Raw genomic sequence first — 20,671 nt, 5'->3', positions numbered from 1 at the left:
ACGATGAATGCACAGGATCAAACTCTTTGCTTCCAGGCTAATAGTGTTTTTTTGGCCACCCAGATGGATAGAGAAGTTTATTTTGGAATTAAATCAGATTATTTCCACTTGTAAATACAGACAGGGCAGAGAATAATTGCATCTTTCAGATGTTTGTACATGTGTGGGATCAGAAAACAAAAACAACAAAAAAACACAGCCATAGATGAGGCTCAAGCACAATTCACATGCAAGTCTATGGCCTTTTTCTCATATGTTTTATTATCTGTCACAAAAAAAAAATTAAGTCTACTTATAAAAGTAATAGCACACCTTTCTTTCACAAGTTGTATGATTTACGGCATTCATATACAGGTTGTAGCACATATGGACTGCCAAAATGTTAAACATAGGAGCTGAATCAAATACTATGTACTAGCAATACACCTAAAAGTGTACTAAATGGACGTTGCATCTTCTCAAAGGGCTGTTTTTGCAGTGGCTAAATCAAGCATCTTGAAAATGTTCATTGGCCAAAAAAGGTGCAAGATGTTTGCCAATAATGCCTCCACTACAACAACTGTCCTATTAGCTGTTCTAAAACAACATATCGAAAATCTCACCGGACAGCAGGAACCTTAATTTAATTGAGCAAATCCAAACCGCTTAATCACAATTTCCACCATCTAAAATCAATCATCAGGCACAAAAAGCAGCGCTGTGCCCAAACCTGTGACTTCTGCAGCACATGTTGTTTTGTGAGAGTGCTGTAGATCTCTCTGTTGGCTTTAGAAAAGTGTTAAACATGAACTTCCAATGAATTTCTGCTCTCAAGCGATCTTGCTTATCCAGATTGATTTGAATTATTACACGCCTCTAGAAAGATTTGTTCATTAATGCATGCATTCAAAAATGACTAAGTTGTTTACCCTGAGTAAGTTTACTGGGGAAAAAAAAAAAAAAAAAGGCTCTGATGTGATTTTCTCATGAAAAAAAGGCAAATCAACTATCTTAAGGCTTCCTTTCTAACTGTTTAAAACTAATGTAAATAAAAATAGTCTTCTTAAAAAAGATCAAGACCTTAAACTTTGCTTCCTGAACTCAACATTGGAGACAGCGAGCAAAACGCTGAGAGAGGCTCCAGGACTCTTCATGACATATGTGCTTCATTGTTCACTATGAAAATTATGCTATCACATTATTCCAAACCTATAATTCTTTGGCTTATCTTTGAACAAACATGGATTAGGATATTTTTATTAAATTTCTGTCCCTCCACACGGAAGCTAAAGCTTAAAGGTTTCATTAAAAACATATGAATTAGTGTTTTGAAGATTAACCAAAGTCTTATGGGTTTGGAACAACAAGAAGGTGAGTAAATGATGACAGGACTTTCGTTTTTGGTGAACTATCACTTTAACAAACACAAAACATTTCGTAATTTTTTCCTTTTTAAATGCAGAAATAAATAGTTCCATTTTAAAAATGTGTTTAAAATGATGTACAACCACATAAAATGAAGAGTAGCCTAACAAGCAATTGTATTTAAGGTGCAGCAGGTCGCATCATGGGGCAGCCATGTTAAAATCACATGACCTGCACAATATTGCTCACTTTATTATTATTTTTTTATTGCAGAAAAACTGAGAATTGCACAATGGTGTATGCAAATTTTTTCCTTTGCATGACTCTGCATTTATGCCGCCAAGTATTTTAACAAAAGAGTTGCATATGTCTGATTTAAACCATTGATGATAGTGCTTTGGACAGTGTTTAACTTGTGTGGAACCCAGAACATTCCTTTAGAAGTGAAGAATTTCATGAAAAACAGGTCAAAATGGAAGGAAAACAGGAGAAAAGTGAAATGTACGCTATGAAAAACTTGGACTTCTCGAGGCTAAAGAAGAGAAAAGAAAGAAAAGACAGTGATACAAAGTGATAAGCACAAATGCATCTAACGTGACTCACATCTGATCCAGGGTCACCTGGCTCTCCATCATCTCCCTTGGGTCCAGGGGTTCCTTTTCCACCCTTGAAAGTGAGAAGTTCAAGAAATTGCAAGAGAGAAGAAGGAGAGGAAGGATGAGAGGAATTGTCTTTGCTGTGTCAGCTCATCAACTGTCTCCTCTTAACGTCTGGACTCGGCTTCAGTCTAGACGATTTACATCTGCTAGAGATGAGCTGTTGTGTTTCTATTGCGATACACAGTCCCTGCTGTGAGTCACACATGCACTAACCCCTGATGAATCAAGACATTGTGAATCAACAGTTAGGCATGCTAATAAAAACCACTAATAAATCATATGAATCATTCTCAAAATTAACATCATCTTCCATATGGAGGATTTCTTTTAATCTGTAAATAATTTTGATTTTCATGATAACCACAGACGTGAATTATAAACTCAGTTGTGGAGGATTTTTCCAATTCATTTTTTTCCATAGGGATATGTGTGTGTGTGTGTGTGTGTGTATACACATACTTAACTAATTAAGACACTGATTATAAGTCTAAAGTATCATGCATTTAAAGTTTCTTGCAAAATATTGAAACATGCAAATATTTAACTGTTTGATAGCATAAGGAGATTGGATTACATCATTCTCAATGATTTATGAGAGTGGGAGATTTTTCTGCAACGGCAACTCTGATTAATGGATCTCTCGGCAGAATAATTTGATTCTTTACTGGAAAAATTCTTTTGTTTTAAATGAAATGAGCATGTATCATCACATAACAAATTAAATGTGTTATTCATTATCAATCAAAATCAGTTTCTCAGTGGAAGAAATAAATGGGATTTTTACTTTTGGAACACTATTGGGTTGTGTTCAAAAACAAATCTTCTGTAGGGTTCAGGATACTTACAGGTACTCCTTGATCTCCCCTGGGCCCAGGATAACCCTAAAATTACACAAAACATGCACGTAAACAATACAGATACTCCACTAGATATGAGTTTAAAGTCTGCATTAAATCTAAATTTACAATATTCATTTTGTTAGCGCACATTACTAGTTTTAAAGTGAACAATTATTCCATGCAAAAAATTAAATTCACTGAAAAAAATTAAAATAAATGTTTGTCTTGGTAATCCTTAATCAAAATCTGATCATTTTCTTCAGCTCTGGAATGGCACTCCTGTTTGAGGCTTGGGCAGAATATGCTTAACCATGCCCCTCCAACCGTTAGTTTACTGCGAGTGAGAGATGAGAGGAGGAGCACAAAAATAAAACCCCTCCCTCTATTCAATATTCCATTTCAGTTTGATGTCGGCAGCAACTTCTTGTTCACACGGACTTTAAAGGCAAGACGTTAAATAAACTTAGAGGTCTTCTACCTGGAAACCATGGCAGCCCTCTGTTCCATTTCCTGGTGGTCCATCTTCACCCTAAGATGGTAAAAAAAAAAAATCACTTTATTAAAACAATGAACAACTGGCTTTGGTTAGTTAAAACCAGTTCTAGTGATCAACAGGGTCAACTCACCCTCTCTCCCATCAGGCCTCTGTCTCCTGGGGCCCCTTTGATTCCTCTGGGCCCTTTAGCTCCCTAAAGCACAGACATGCAACATGGGAAATGTGGGTCAGTCATAGATGCAGCAGCAAGTCAAGTTAAAAGGTAATCAAGACTAGTTGAAATCACCCACCTCTGGCCCACTAGCACCCTCATCGCCACGATAACCTGGGGCCCCCACCCTTCCTGGCTCACCCTGTTGGAAATGGGGAAAAATTATATTCCTGAAGGTATTTGAATATATTAGGATCCCTCTGTTTGGGTCGAAAAACTCTTAAACCATTCTAAATTAGTTTTCTTAGCTGGTTTAAGATGATCTCCCTGCTTGGTCAGGATATAAGAACAACATTATATATTAATACTGTATACACTGCCATTCAAAAGTTTGGATCAGTAAGATGTTTTAATGTTTTTAATGTCTCATCAAGGCTGTATTTATTTGATCAAAAATACAAAAAAACAGTAACATTGTGAAATCTTATTGCAACTTCTAATATTAGTTTCCTATTTTTATATTCTTTAAAGTATAATTTATTTCTGTGATGCAGCACTGAAGTGTTAAAACTGTTGTTGTGTAGATAAATATTTTTTTGGAACCTGTGATACTATTTTCTTTGATGAATAAAAAACGGAAAAAAAGAACAGCATTTATTAAAATCTTTTCTAACAATATAAGTCTTTACTCATTTTTTTCCATTTAATACATCCTTGCTGAATAAAAGTATCAATTTCATTAAAAAAATAAAATCCTGACCTCAAACCTTTGAATAGTAGGGTATATTGTAACACAAAAATTCTACATTGAATAAACAAAGTTATTTTTTATTTTTTATTTATTTAAAAAATCCTGAAAAAAGTATCACAGGCCCCAGAAAATCTTAAACAGCATAAATGTTTCCAACACTTATAAATCAGCATATTAGAATGATTTCTGAAGAATCATGGGACACTGAAGACTGGAGTAATGATGCTGAAAATTAAGCATTGATCACAGGAATAAATTATATTTTAAAGTATATTAAAATAATAAACTGTTATTTTAAATTGTAATTGTAAATTGTAGTGTCATATTTATTTATTTTTAATTTAACGCAACATTATTTTATAATAAACTGTAATAACTGTCTGTTTTAAAGGTGGAGAATAAAAGTCACTCCAGAGTTAAGGGCCTGGAGACTGAAGACAGAGAATCATTCATGACAAAATGACCACATACAGTTATCATATCACATTATTGCATTTAGCTTGTTGCTGGCCTTAGACTTCTGAGTCATCAACTAAAAATATACTTTCGGAAAATGACTCAGTAAAGAAAAAATATTTTGTTATATATTTGTTTCTTTATTTACTGCAGCATTACATTTCGAAGAGGGGAATCTGACACATGGGCAAATTAAATCAGTAAAAAAACAGGCTTTGAGAAAGCAGTGGCTCATGAGTTCAGAAACACATCCAGATTTCCACCCAGTTGAACACTCGGTTCTTTCCCATCCCACCCACTCAACTCTACTGGAAAATATCTCTGCCAGGAAAAAAAACAATAAAACCGAGAGTTACTCATAGCGAAAAGTAAAACTTGTGATTCGCTGGTAACTTTGAGCACAACACTGAGCATTTTTGGGATAACGGCAGTCCTCGCTAGTCACTAACGAAGATTATGTGAGAGCCTACAGAGCAGCTGTTTTTGAGAAACAACAGATGACTTTGAGAAAACCATGACACTGAGGAACCATTCGGGCACGTATATGCTCTGAACGCTCTCACGTAAGCTGCACAGGAAATTTAGAGTCCTGAGAAGCAACGGAAATTTGTTGGTCTGTTCGCAGTTGGCCTGGCAGTTTACAAGAGCTGTAGAGAGAAGTCAAGTGCTGACAGAACTAGCATGCATGGAGTTCTGTGGTGCAGCTGCTGATGATGTTGTAAGCCTCAAGACTCCTAGGTCCAAATCTCAGCAGATTAGCTTGTTTCAGCAGGAAATCTTGAGTCAGGTCTGGCATGTGTAATCATTCTTAATGTCCTTCCTAAAGTTGAACCATTCTAGTGAATGTTACTCAATGCCTCAAAACTAGCCAAAACTTTGTTTGAGACAATAATTTTTGTCTTGTGATAAACACAATTTATTCACGTGGTCCCTGTGTAAAAAAAAAAAAACTGCCTTAAACCAGCTCAAAGCTGGTTTGCTCATCTCAACTGGTTTCCCAGACTGGCCAAGATAAGACCACCAAAACTGTTTTTTAAAGAAGATTTTAGGTAAAGATTTTTAAGAATTTTTTTTTCCACAAAATTAGTTTTCAATAAAAATAAAATAAAATCACAAATTAATTTAATTTCACATTTATTTTTTTTAAGAAGCTGTATGGTAAGTTGGATAATTAACAGTCAGAGAGTCATTATTGTTAAATAAACCCCTTTAGAGTAATACAAGACCCCTCTGATTTCTCTCAGTGTCTATGGGAGGGAGCCCATTTCCGCCAAGTAAGAAAAAAACATGCTTTAGTAAATCATAATTATGAAATAAATAGCAAATATAATGAAAAAAGTTTAAATATCAACATAAAATGTCCTAATCATGTGTTGAAAAGTTTACCAGTCAAAATTTTGACATGACATTATGACATTAAATGTTACATTTTTCATGTCACATAATTTCAAATTTTCATCTCATTATTTTGACTTTTTATCTCATAAATATGATTTACCAAAGTATGGTGGAAGTGGTCCAGATCACCTAGTCAGGGTGTAATTTATAATAATGACTGTACATTATCTTTTACTGGTTATACTTACTATGATCTATGTCTTCCTTCTTTCTGCAAAAAAACGATTTTGCAGTGCTTTTCTATTTGAAATGATCTATGTTTTTATGTGATTAGGGCCTGGGTGGAAGAACTTACAGTTTAAATTATTTTCAGACACTCAAACAACGTCATCTTTTACTACAAAGAGTGTAAGATATTCCTGTTAGGAAAGAACATTTGTATGATTTTATGTATTAAAATACATGTGTTGAACTGTATCTGCTGCTCAGTTTTGAACTCGCCCAGCTGGTCTGACATCGTCCATCTGGAGTCCATCTGACCTTGTCAACATATATAGCTTTCGTTCTTTCTCCTCCCACCGCCCAAACCATCACAAATGGCAGAAGCACTGGCGGTATTTCTTTGTTCCTCAAGTTACCTCCTAACACAGCCCAGAGGTCCAATGATCTCAGAGATTTCAGAGGGCCTCTCAGAATGCCTGTGTCCTGAGGTCATAAGCTTTCATCCTTGTACAAGCTCTTATGCCTTACATACTACACAATTCTGAAATGTATAATAATGGATTCACATTTAAGAAAGTGTATAAAGATGATAAAAGGATTGAGTTTAGAAGATTGAACTCCTGCAATGTCTGAGTTCAAGCAGGATAATGCTGAAGGACCCACTCTTACACACTCAAAATCTGTTGTATACCACTCATGATGGTTTTCGTCACTCACTCACCGGATCTCCGTTTGGCCCTGCTGACCCCTCACGTCCTTGTTCACCCCGGGGCCCAGGTTCACCCTGTCAGAGTTAGAAGTTTGTATCATTCTTTCACAATAGAGTGCATAAATACTGAAGGCATAAGTTGTCATACAATTTACCAAACAGAACATGCACAATTAATATCTATTGAACTTGTATGAAACAGACATTATGTACAGTGGTGGCCAAAACGATTAGAACGCTTGTATTTTCACCATCTAGACGTTGACAAAGTTCTTCTGGATTTAGTCAGTCTCAGTTTGTTCTGTTTCTTCATGTCTTTCCAGATAGACTAGATGATGATGAGATCAGATCTCTGTTGTCAGACTCCTTGTGCAAACAAAAATCTCTCTGGATTATTACAATTAATGGCAAAATGAATGTTTGGAAATGTAAACTGATATGTCCTACTACAGCAAAAGATAGAAATAACTGACTTAAAACCATTTTTGAGATGGTGAAAATACTAGTGTTCTAATCATTTTGGCCACCCCTGTACATCTGTGCATATATTGAATGTCAGATATGGTTGATTTATGAAAATGTGTATTTGATTAACAAGAACCACTTATTAATGAGAATACTGTGTCTCAAGTCACTATATGTTTCCATCCACCTATTTTTATGCACATTTTAGAATATCGCATAAACAAATGCTGGATGGAAACACCAAGATGCGCATTAATTCTAAAAATGTGCATAAAAAACATATGCGCACATTTGAGTAGGATAAACTTTTAATCCGATTAGAAAAAATGTGCATAAACTACAATGGAAACACATTTACCGAATAAATGCACATGGAAAAATGCATGTGACTTTGCTCTATGAGGCGGTATAACTTGACTAGCAGCTGACCGATCTCATTCACAGCATCTAGGCTATGTAGTTATGGTCGTTCTGAAATGTCCGTCGTCAAAGTATTTATTTATAATTGTCTTACACGACTGCCTTCCCAAACAGCTGGCATCCACCTCCGAAAGCAATGACTGCATTTATTGTGTTTCGTCTGCTCGCTCTGAGGTGCAACTATTTTTTCATATATGAAAATGATCATATTCAGTGGCTTCTCCTAGTTTTCTTAGTGATATTTAGTGCCAGTTTACCGGGAAGTGAGTTGTTGGATGGAAACGGTGCTTAATTCACAAATGTTTTATGCGATATTCCATTTTTGTAAATAAGTTTAATTTGAATCTTTGGATGGAAACATAGCTACTGTGGAATCAAACAGAAATGTACTTTATTGTGAGCAATTCATTTATGTGTTATTTCAATGAAAAAAATATCTGGAAAATATTTCAACCTTGCCAGGGTTTTACCATTGTGTTTGGAAGAGACGCATTGTGGGATATTTTCTAAATGCGACATATACTTACAGGGTCGCCTCTGGGCCCTCTGTTACCACGGGAACCTTGTTCACCTTTCTCACCAGATGTGCCCTATAACAGAAAAACACATCAGATCACCTGCATATTTTGACCCTCACATATAAAACAACCCACATCTGCAAACAGCATAAAACACAACCATTCACACTAAAACAGAAGAAAATATAAATGCTTGGTTACTCTGTCTCCTCTTGGGCCATCTGGTCCTGGTAGTCCCTAAAAACGAACAGGAAATGGAAGAAACTGTTAGATAACACTAAAAGCAGGTCTGTCACACATTACTCCACTGAATGTAAAGAATCCAAGTCTGTGAAAAAAGAGTGAAAACACTTACGTCATCTCCTCGCTCGCCTTTATCGCCATTTGGTCCACGAGGACCCCTGTCTCCCTGAAACAACAAACAATAAGACTGCAGATGAGCCAATGTCCATTGAAACTAGTTATACTGTAAAACCCCATAAAGTCAAACAACAGCATTAGTGAATCATAACTAACCTATGTCAAAGGCTATGTTGCATTTACTAGTCAGAAGTCATGATGTAAAACTGTGTTTAATGTAAGATCAAAATCTTCCTCTGTACCTTCGGCCCTGAAGATCCATAGTTTCCAGGTCTTCCTGGTTCACCGTCTTTGCCAAGATCTCCCTGAAAGCAACAATCAAACCCAGAAGAAATGTTTCTAAGCTTAAAGATGTTTTACTGCTGGAAATTACTTACAAAAAGCTAATATCACACATTGATCTCTTGATCTCTTGTTGCTGTCTGATCATGATTTCTAACATAATCTTAATTTTAAAACCCTTACTCTTTCTCCTTTGGGTCCATATTGGCCGGGGTCTCCTTTGGGACCTGGTTCTCCTTGCAAGCCCTACCAAATCAAATAACAAAGTTTATTTATGAATAATGAAGAACAACCAAATATACTACTTGTCTTTTAGCATATTCTTCACAACAGAATGTAAACAAAGTACAAACTCTGTGCAGAGTTCTGAAAGCAGCTTGGATGTCAAATTTGGTAAATGTTTGGCTGCTCAAGAGGCAAACATCCCACTCCCTGGCCTCCAGAAGCAGGCTGAGTGGAAACAGACGCTTGTGAAACTGACTGACACACTGCACAGCCCATAAACATTGCTCAAAGGGGCGGGGACATCTACAGTCCTATCGAGGTGGTGCTTTATATGAGAATGAGATCCAACTCAGCCAATTAGATTCTGATATCTAAACATGTGGATCTATAACGAACATACTTAATATCTTATAATATAATAACTTCATATCTATAAATCTCAAATGCATTTGGATCAACAGAAGCTTAAATGCATCTGGATCAAAGTAATCTGATGTAAACATGCACTCAGCTGGTAGACAGTCATGTGAGTCCATATACAAAACACCTGTAAACACTCAAGTATAAAACCTTCCATCCTAAAAGCATGTTTATGCACAAAAGGACGATTTTGCAAACAACTAGGTAAAATATTTTTGCACTCTAACCTGCACATAGTTCACTTTATGAATCCTGCTCAGCAGATTTATAAACATACATGCACAAGTGAAATTCTTTTGCCAAAATAACCATAAATGGAGTTTACAATGTGATTTTTTTATGCATTATTTCATCTGCATATAATCTCATTATGCATATTGCCATCCACACATGTGATACTAATACATTTAATGGTACAAGAAACTAGAAATATAGGAAAGAATAAAGATTGTAAATGTTGCTTGGCTAAAAATATTTTCTTTATTACAATTTTGTCTTTTTTTCCTTAGAAATATGTAAACAAGATCATTTTAAATGTAAGAAATATTAAGAATTGTTTTCTGAATATTGAATATGAAGAAAATTAATATGCAGAATCTAGGATTAGATCAACACAAATATGATTCTGACACCTTTTAAAAATTTCTATTAAATTTTTTTTAATGGTTTAAACTATATGCCTCATGTAACCTATGCAGTTGAGTTTTTATGGAATTTTTTACATCTGATTTCAACTCCAAATAAAATAATACAATACAATTTTCAGAAACTCAGAATGTGATTTCTGTAATATAATATAATATAATATAATATAATATAATGTAATATAATATAATATAAGAAGTGCAGATGATGCACACTTTTTCCTCTAAAAAATATATTTTTTAACAGTTATACTTACATCTGGCCCTGGTGACCCTTTGCAGCCTGAAAGGCCAGGGAATCCTGCCTCACCCTATGAAATACAATATAAACACACAAAACATAAACACTTTTCTTTATGGTGGGAGTCAAACATCCTTAACTGCATTTAATTAGCTCGAGGGTGACATCATGCAAAGAAAGAGTGAAGAAATAAAATACTAAAGAGAGCATTACAAAACAAGATTGCATGCAAAGGAGACTGAAAATAAAAACAGCAAGAGATACATGTTGTAAATCACACTATGATAAAGTTTTAGTGTGATCTGAGATGTTTCATGTGCAGATGGGGGAGGGAAGTCAAGGGACAGTGATTTGTTGAGTGGAAAATGCCTTGGAAAGTGTTACAGTACATGTTGAGAACTAATTGAGGAGCAAAATGACCCGACGATGAAGACGAAGTCAAGCCAAGGGTCAGAGACACAAGACTAGGCTGTTTCCCAAAGCACAGTCACACTTAAGAAAAAACACAAAGCCGAAATAGAATAAGTGTCACATAGATGCATGCAATGTTTTTGGTATCTATTGTTCACATACTGTTAACCTGAAATCTGACACAGGATGCCAGAGAAAGCAGTGCAGGAAGATGAGAGAGAAATAACGTCAAATCTAACAGCAGCGTATTATTCTTCAATATTAAATTCATTTATTGACCCTCATGTAATTTGAAACCTGTTCAACTTTTATGCTTTCATGGAACACAAAAGGAGATATTATGCAGAATATTCACACTGCTTTTTTATGCTCAATGAAAGCAAAGGGGATGCGGTACTGACAACAGAAAAAATCAAAGATGTACCATGCAATTTGTGTACTATATTCCAAATCTTCAAAGCTTTGTATGAAGGACAGACCAAAATGTAAATCATTATCTACTAACATCACACCTGGTGAATAAATGTACATGAAAACAAGTAACATTTGAAAACTATGAACAGTTTGAAAACTATAGAAAGATTTTCAGATTTAAATGATCTAATTTTCAATTCTTGTCTCTAGCCATTTTATTCATACATTCATTAAGTTTTTTTTAGCCATTCTTAGACTTTGGAGGTCACTGGCTCCATTTACTCTTAATATATGGAAAATATCAGCGAACATTATGCAACATTTCTCTTTTTTGTTCCATGGAAGAAGAAAAATTATACAGGTTTGGTAAATGATTACAGAATCTTAATTTATAGGTGCACTATGCCTTTAAAAGGCTGTTTTTGTGTCCTATAGGAAGAGGACATAAGCACTTACCTTACGTCCATCAACGCCATCAAGACCATGTTGACCTTTGTCTCCCTAAAAGTATAATTGAGATTCAATTCCGTACGATAAACAACTGGGAAAATGGGTAAGACTCAACAACTAAAGAGACTGCTAATAAACAAGCTCACCTTAAAGCCTTTATGACCTCTCTCTCCCTGCAGATAAAACAAAAGTGTATTTGTGACATATTGCAGTTCCAGAATGAATTATGAGATAAAATAATCGACTGCAGACACTTGGAATGTGCTTTTGATAAAAAAAAAAACGTTGAATCTACAAGGAAGCTCTGTTTCTTTTACCTTATCACCTCTTATTCCTTGGTCTCCCTGGAAGGAAAGGAAAAGAGTATAGATTATCGTTTCAGCAACAGTGAACAAATCAACTGTAATATAAACAGAATGTAAACATTTGTGAGAGAGAGCGGAAGACAGACCTTCATTCCTTGGTAACCGACAGGACCGGGATCACCAACATTTCCCTAATAGGAGAAGTAAAGAAACATCAGAGACAAAGCCAAAAAGAGCTCTGCTGGATGTGGTTGTGATATAAATCACTAATGCAAAGAACTCTAAACCCCTAAACCCCATTTAAGATCAACCAAACGAGGCAAAACAAGGCAAATTAAAGTCATCAAGATAATATCTTGAAGAAAAACATTCCTATAGGGCTTAATGGAGTCAACTGTATGCTGTAATTATTGTTATGTCCACACAATCAGCAATTGCTGTAAAATAACAGAATAGCTGGCACAGTCACCATACACTGTTTAATAGCATAGCTTGATGTTTTCCAGTGTGTGGGTGTGTGTGCATCTTTTATGACACTTATAAGGGCCAAATCTCTTAACAAACATTGTAAAATTCTGCGCATATGGCAGACAGGAAGTCCACCAGCAAAAAAAAAAAAATGGACAGATTGTTGAGACTGTAACAGCTGCAGAAGATGAAAGACCTCGGGGTCAGTCGAGGGTTTTGCTTTGATTGGATTATCAACAAAATTCCAGGGACACATGGAACATTTATTTGACGCAATGATCTCATAGCCATGCGAAAAGTATTAATCAGCACAATAAGAGGCACATGACTTTTCACCTGTATATTTTGACTTGTTCTTAAGGTGTGTTCTTCGTTAATTTTTCACAGGCAAAATTCATTCATTTAAATAACGTATTTATCAAATCCGAGTTTTGTGTGAGGGTGAAAGATTTCCTTATGCAGATTTCGCAAACGGTTCAAGTTGGCGTTGACCAACAGAAAACTTCTTTGCTAATGCTAATGTGACCACACATTTCGTTTAAGATGAAAAATTCTTAGTATTAGAGAAAAGCCCGGCCACACCAACAATAAAAACTAGAACGATATCTGTTAAGATAACTATTTTAGAGTCCACACCAGCGCATGATATCGTTCTGTTTATAATAAGCGCACACTGCAGTTTTGAAAGTCAGGTGGATTCTGATTGGTTGTCAATGTTTATATCATTCATCAGCTGGAAAAGAAAGTGACCCTGGACCACAAAACCAGTCTTAAATGTCAATTTTTCGAAATTGAGATTTACACATCATCTGAAAGCTGAATAAATAAGCTTTCCATTGATGTATGGTTTGTTAGGATCGGACAATATTTGACCGAGATACAACTCTTTGAAAATCTGGATTCTGAGGGTGCAAAAAAATCTAAATACTGAGAAAATCACTTTTATCACCTTAGCAATGCATAATACTAATCAAAAACGAAGTTTTGATATATTTACGGAAATAAATTTACTAAATATCTTCCTAAAGCATGATATTTTTCTAAGGATTTTTGGCATAAAAAAAATTGATAATATTGACCCATACAATGTATTTTTGGCTACTGCTATAAATATACCCGTGCAACTTAAGACTGGTTTTGTGCTCCAGGGTCACATATGGTTATAGTTGTGGTGTGAACATCCCTATTCTTATAGAATCATAGAATGATTTTTAAAACATTACCTTTTTGTATTATCTTTATAGTTATCATCCTTGGTGTGAATGGGCTTTTAGACATGAGTTCTGACACCTCACTTCTATTAATTCTGTAAAAAATAACCAGATTCTTGTAGATCTGTCAAACGATTAATCACGATTAATCGCAACCAAAATAAGTTTTTGTTTACATAATACATGTGTGTGTTCTGTGTATATTTATTATGTATATAATATGTGTGTATTTATATAAACATACACACACACACATATATTATGTAAACAAAAACTTTTATTTCGGATGCAATTAATCGTGATTAATCATTTGACAGCACAAAAATTTGGCATCTTATGATCTGCCAGTTGAATATTTTAAGTCGAAAAGTTCTATGCCAAAGTTTAATAGTTAAGATTAAGAGTTTTTCAAATCCCTACATCTAAATATAAGCAATAATAACATTAATGCTTGCTTAAACATCAAGGTTCAGCATTACAATTGATCTTGAGTGTTTTCTGGATCAGAAACAGAATGGAGGAGGTCAGAAATGTCAGATGTACTACAAACACCCACTATCACTTCTGAACAGGAGTATATCTAAAAGCAGATAGTAGATACTTACCGGAGGACCAACTTCTCCTTTCTCTCCTGGCATGCCTGGTCTTCCATCCTCTCCCTACAGGAAAAGGAAAGGTTAGGCCACAGTTGTCTGTGCATGCTGAGAGTGAATTAAACATGAACACGTGTAACATTTCATAGGGATCAACAGGTGGTTTCTATGCGTATGGATGAAGAGGCAACATAAAGACATAAAAAATTATTTTTTAATACTCACTCTTTGTCCCAAATCACCAGGGAGTCCCAGAGGGCCTCCAGGAGCCTTTGAAAATATTGCATGAAACAGTTAAAAACCGAAAACATCCATACAAGATCTGTTTGCATGGGTTAGGCAAGTAATGTTACTTACGTTGCAGTCAAAGGAGCAGCACTGAAGGAAAGATTGAGAAGACAACATTAATATCCTAATGTACAAAATAAAAATAAGATGCATAAAAATGTACAAAAGCTATGGAAAAGCCACATACCACATCCTTTGTTTCGTTTGTCTAGAATGAAAAGCAAAAAAGGGGAGAGGACAACATTAGATAAAATCTACACACATAATTGGCATGAGCTCAAGGTTGAAAAACCCTCAAGTGTTTAGTGAAATCTGAATTAATAAATAAATACTACATTGAGCGTATAAATCGAACATAGAATCGATTTATCAATATACACTACCATTCAAAAAAATTGAATATTTTTGAAAGAAGTCTCTTATGCTCACCAAGTATGCATTTATTTGATCAAAAATGCAGTAAAAATATAAGTGAAATATTATTACAATTTAAAATAACTGTTTTATATTTTAATATGTAATTTATTATGCCAAAGCTGATTTTTCAGCAGTCATTACTTTACTCTTCAGTGTCACATGATTCTTCAGAAATTATTCTAATCTGCTAATTTGCTGCTAAAAAATTAATTTTATAAATACTGAAAACATTTGTGCTGCTTAAAACCAGTATTTTTGGGATTCTTTGATGAATAGAAAATTCAAAACAACAGCAATAATTTGAAACAGAAATTAAAAATTATAAAATGTCTATAGCAATTTTGATCAATTTAATGAGTCCAAAATACAAGTATTAATTTCTTTCAATGAAATAATAAGAATAAGAATAACTACTCAACCCAAATGTTGGACAGTAGTGTATATAGTTCTTTTCTCAAATAAAAATATAATTATGCAATTTCATGCAAAGTTCCTAATCCTTTATCTTCAGACAAATCAATTCTGTATGTGTTTGTGTCAGTCTGACCCATAAATCCACAGGAAAACCACGTAAACATCACTGCTGTGGTGAGTTTGTGTTACGACACTCACGATCATGTTGATGATGGATTTTATAGTGCTCATTTGTGTGGAGCGGGAGTTGTCTGCAGCGGTGAAGTTCTGTCTGTAGCTCACATCTGTGGCAATGACAGAGAGTCTGGTGTCCTGAGAAGAAGACGATTCAAAGAAAATCATTGTTTGTCCCAATACAATTACAATATATTTATCATAAAAAGCATCACATTTCGTGTTTTCTTGTGTGACCAGACTTTTGACCATCGGCATGTCTACTCCACACTGCTGCTTATTATGGTCGCCCACTTACACAGGAAAAGGATGTCTGAGTTTTTTATATTGTTTACTTGCTATGTGTTTCAAATCAAAAAAAGTCACACAGTATCTAACTAAAAACCCATTGTATGCTTCAATCTTATACACGTCAGAAAATATGATGCAATGCATTTGAAAAACTTGAAGTAGCATCTGGACGGTACCTCCTGGTCAGGTGAGATGGCCACAGCGAACACTTTGATGGCATGTTGTCGTGCCTCATTGGCAGCCTCTTGGATCCCACCACATGGCTCCTTGTAGCCGGTCACAGGGTGGCCATCCGTGACCACCACTATGTACTTATTCTCATGATAATGGGAGCCCCTGCAGACAGATGCATGTGACTTGTATTTGTAAAAATCATATTTTGAAATGACGTTTAAAGTAATAGCGAATTTCACATACGCTCGGAGCAGCTCAGAGATACCCTCCTTGATGGCACAGTCGGTGTACGTTCCTTTGCCAATGTATTTGATTTTGTCAATGGCCGCCTTCAGGTCAAGACGCCTTGTGTTCAGGTCAACTAGTCCCATCACTAGCTCGATGTCGTCACTGTAATGCAGCGCTCCAGAGTTCCACGTCACACTGCGATCACATGGTTGTGGTCTGGCAACAACACAACAGATATTATCAGATTGGTAAGACTTTATTTCTAGAGACCAAATCTCACTATTAACTAGTTGCATATTAGCATGCATATTACTAGCATATTGACTATTTATTAGTACCTATTATACAGATATTAATGCCTTATTCTGCATGACCATATTCTACATTAATAAGCAGCAAATATTAATAAGTAGCAATTTAGGAGTTTAATGAAGGAAAATTCTTAGTTAATAGTGCATACGTGTTCCCTAATCTAAAGTGTTAAAAAAGCAAGCAAAGCAATAAAGTAAAAATGCACGTAAACTCATTTTTAAAGGTTTAAACATTGACCAAGCACTGACCAAAAATATTATCGATAAGTAAAATAAAACCAAAACTATTAAAAACATTTTGTTTACTGAATAAAGCTGAAATAAAATTAATTTATAATAAAATTATAAATATAATTATTTAAAAATATTTATATAATTTATTTAAAATAAATTTTTAACCTAAAACAATAATAATTGAAAATAATAATAATAATAGTAATAATGACAAATGCACATGACACAACTACTAAAAAGTCGAATTAAAATACAAACTGAAAATATAAAAAAATAAAAGCTAATTTAAAACATTAATAAAAACTATAATAGCATGCAAAAATGCTAAATAACACCTCTTGTATGGAGTCAATTTAATGCCACATATATATGCAAAAGAATAGTTTTGCAAAAGAAAAATAAAGTATTGAGCAAAAAACTGTTTTGCAAACAAAAATAAAGAATTCCAAGAATTAAGATATAATTCATTGCAAAAATCAATGACAGTTGTATAAGAAGCTTATGAACTTTGATTCTATTTTATCTCTGCAACATATTTTCCATGCTCACACCTACTAATTCATTTGCAACGCTCCATTTATTTTGCGTTTCACTTTCTGTGCGTTTCACTTCAAGGCACTGTTTAGACCAGGGGGGGCGGAGTCAAGAAACTGGGGCGTGTTCAGCGGGCCTGGACACACGCAAAGCCACGTCATTAGCTGGAGATGCAGATCGCAACAGGTTTGAAAGTCAGCATGGCAGAGCGGAGGCCTGCGGGTGGACTCCAGGTATGTGAAGTTGATTGCTTCCTTTTATTTCACTACATTAAAATATATGTTGTTTTGTAAACTAAATGGGATTACTATTAACGTAGTTTGCCAAAGTTTAAGAAGTTAGAGATCAGTTTAAGCAGTGGTTTTATTAGGTATAGGCCTACTCATGCGCACAACATAATGTAAACAAAATCAGCCTGTCCTTCACAGTGAAGGACAATACTTTATTTTTCTTTTGCAAAACTTTATTCTTTTGCATATATATATATATATATATATATATATATATATATATATATATATATATATATATGTGGCATTAAATTGACTCCATACTCTTGATAGTATGCAGCATCATGCAATTAAAAAAAAGTAAATAAATATTGTTTGGCCTGGTCATGTGATCTCAACATGGCAGCCACCAAAGGGAGGCTCCATATTATGAATCCGCATTTTCTATGATATACTTTGTTAACCTTTTAAAGCATATGCTAGGTATGATATAAATCGATAAATGCTCAATTTCTTGGTCAAGATATTTTAAATACATCAATCAGAATATGTCATTTAAAGATAGCATACAGATTTTTTAGCTGATCAATGAACATCTTTGTGAAGGACTTGATCTGGTTGATGTAAAACTCTGGAGGTTTGGCTCTGAGGGCCACACTTTCAGACGTGTCCAATACAAAGAACAAGTCCACAGGACACTCTGCAGGAAGACAGAAGGAGAATCACAAAATGATCTGTTCTTAATGGGTCCAGTCAATCAGGACTTGATTTCAGGAAAAATATCAGCTAGAAAAAAACAGCATGAAAATAGTTGTGTAAACAGTAGCAATGCATTCATTCATAATGCTATATAAATATTAACTTTCAATGTTTACTTACTTTTATCTATCACCTCCTAGTCATGATAATTATGGTTAGTTAGGTAAAATAATGAGCTCCCCCTATTGGTGGGTGATAAAGTTGTTGCTCCATTATCAATCTGAGAAATTAGCATCACCTGACCTAAACCCTGTAGTCATGTGACATTATAGATCATTTGAATACAGCATGAAAATGTCTGATACTGTATACAGGATTTACAAATGTAAAAAGATGTCAATTATAAAATAAACTGCCCAACAAAATGTTTACCTAACCAAATTAACCTCAAAATCCATTTTTGGGACAGTCAAATAAGATTTACTCAATTATAATAATGATTTTATCTTTATCTTTTTCTCTTTTTTACCAACTTAAGTGCCGATTATATAGGAAGAACCATAAATGTGGCCTAAACCAAGGCCTTTCTTGCAACGATGCACAAGGGTTCTTCATAAACATAAGTTGCATCTCAAAAATAAACTCACTACCCTGATTTCATTTGCTTTGAAGCATCATTTTGGTCATTGTTGGTGCATCAAACATAATAATCTCCTGCATATACTTTGAAACAAGCAGCATCACATCATCATAGGTATCTCCTGATGGATGGATACGTCATTTTCCATTAATTAGATTCAATCTGGGAGTTGCTATACTATTGTAACTCATTAAACTATGGCACTATAGCCTATACCTTTCTATGATTCCACTCACAACACAATATCACATACTTTAATTCCAAACACCTCTATATAACTTTTATAACGTTTTTCTATGCTTATTAGCTATAACAAAAGAGCAAACGTTAAATGCATAGAAAACCCATATAGTGCAGAATGTGTCCATTGATTATTTGCAGCTGCATTGAGTATCATGTAACTTATAACCGATTTTTACGCATAGCGACAGCATTAATACCGAACATGCAAAACATATTTATCGTTTACAAATAAGACAATCAATGCAACATGGACGGAAAAAAATATTTATAATTACCTCTGAAGGAGACTCTTTGGACATCCTGAGCGCTGATCCCTCCCCAAAGTGCGCACAGAGCGGTCAATATATATCCATTAAGCGTCATTGATCCTGATGTTACTGCACGTTAACCGTGCAAACTGAGGTTGAGGGACACACAGAACAGAAGGAGCGATATGATTGCAGATGAAATATGAAAATAGGCTCGGGTAAGATGTAGTGGCGGACAGTGGCACGGTGGCGCGTCCGCTCAGAGCGCACAGCAGAATGAAACGCCTTACAGCAAGAGGGAGGAGGAGGAGGGAGGTTCACTCTTCACTACTTCAGGGCTTCATCCTACTGCTGCACACCGATGTAAGGCCCTGAAACACTTGAAAAAACGAGAGGTATATTCAAAATCAATACGTACTTGATTATAGCCTATTTAATCCTTAAGTATCTTGTTTGAAAACGCTTTGTTTGAATAATGATAATTTGGAAATACCCTAACCAAAATAAAACTTATTGTTTTTTTATTATATTTATATATTATAAATTAGGCTATAAATAAATATTTCTACTATTATAAAATCATAAATCAATTTGGGAGAAAATATATTTTCAAGACTTGTTTCTTTCATTTATTTATTTTTTTTCTTTATTGGATCTGTATATCAATTACCAATTGTGTCCAATAAACTAACTAGTTTTTTTTTTTTTTTTTTGGTTTTTTTTCATAAAGTTTGGTTACCTTGGAAACTAAATGGGTTACACTCTGGTGTGTGTGAACGTGCAAGCGACATGAATCACTGCGGTCTGGATGTGTAGAAGCAGAATGATACTCTGTTCGGAGTCGTACTGTGGGAGAGAATGAGCCATCTTAATGAGGTTATGCAGAAAGAGCCGTGCTGTCAGTGATGTAGTCTTTGTGATGAAATGTGTGTATAAGAGGTTATAAAAGTGCACTCAAAGATACACAATTGTCAAGAGCTGAGAGGTGAAGAGTTTGAAGGAGAGGGAAAGAGAGAGAGAATAATGAATAAGCGAGACATCTGACATGTCTTTTCTCTTCCAGAGGGGGAGGGTAAAGGTCTTTCCACATCTGCATCTCATCTACTTGTAGACCAATTGATGAGAGGACAGGGAGAAAGAAAGAATTAAGAGGA

The 20,671-nt window shown here is 34.9% G+C and overlaps 1 protein-coding gene across 1 annotated transcript in view; it reads right to left on the bottom strand.

Annotated features, from left to right (window-relative positions):
* Window positions 1-19,799, bottom strand: part of LOC306854870 (collagen alpha-1(VI) chain-like) — a 38,585-nt gene extending 18,786 nt beyond the window's left edge. The window contains exons 1-25 of the mRNA XM_079393150.1: window positions 19,545-19,799; window positions 18,258-18,387; window positions 16,394-16,594; window positions 16,153-16,312; window positions 15,710-15,823; window positions 14,868-14,888; window positions 14,750-14,770; window positions 14,618-14,662; window positions 14,405-14,458; window positions 12,267-12,311; window positions 12,133-12,159; window positions 11,962-11,988; window positions 11,822-11,866; window positions 10,557-10,610; window positions 9,194-9,256; window positions 8,971-9,033; window positions 8,724-8,777; window positions 8,570-8,605; window positions 8,378-8,440; window positions 6,978-7,040; window positions 3,629-3,691; window positions 3,469-3,531; window positions 3,321-3,371; window positions 2,849-2,884; window positions 1,948-2,010 (exon numbers count right to left, since the gene is read on the bottom strand). Of these exons, the coding sequence (XP_079249276.1) occupies window positions 1,948-2,010; window positions 2,849-2,884; window positions 3,321-3,371; window positions 3,469-3,531; window positions 3,629-3,691; window positions 6,978-7,040; window positions 8,378-8,440; window positions 8,570-8,605; window positions 8,724-8,777; window positions 8,971-9,033; window positions 9,194-9,256; window positions 10,557-10,610; window positions 11,822-11,866; window positions 11,962-11,988; window positions 12,133-12,159; window positions 12,267-12,311; window positions 14,405-14,458; window positions 14,618-14,662; window positions 14,750-14,770; window positions 14,868-14,888; window positions 15,710-15,823; window positions 16,153-16,312; window positions 16,394-16,594; window positions 18,258-18,387; window positions 19,545-19,632 (1,650 nt within the window). The 5' untranslated portion in view covers window positions 19,633-19,799. The remainder of the gene's footprint in view (window positions 1-1,947; window positions 2,011-2,848; window positions 2,885-3,320; window positions 3,372-3,468; window positions 3,532-3,628; window positions 3,692-6,977; window positions 7,041-8,377; window positions 8,441-8,569; window positions 8,606-8,723; window positions 8,778-8,970; window positions 9,034-9,193; window positions 9,257-10,556; window positions 10,611-11,821; window positions 11,867-11,961; window positions 11,989-12,132; window positions 12,160-12,266; window positions 12,312-14,404; window positions 14,459-14,617; window positions 14,663-14,749; window positions 14,771-14,867; window positions 14,889-15,709; window positions 15,824-16,152; window positions 16,313-16,393; window positions 16,595-18,257; window positions 18,388-19,544) is intronic.
* Between the last annotated feature and the right edge of the window lie 872 nt (window positions 19,800-20,671).

The sequence above is a fragment of the Barbus barbus genome, assembly GCF_936440315.1.
Source record: "Barbus barbus genome assembly, chromosome: 35".
In the NCBI taxonomy this organism is placed as follows: Eukaryota; Metazoa; Chordata; class Actinopteri; order Cypriniformes; family Cyprinidae; genus Barbus; species Barbus barbus.
This window is presented reverse-complemented; position numbering and strand designations above follow the sequence as displayed.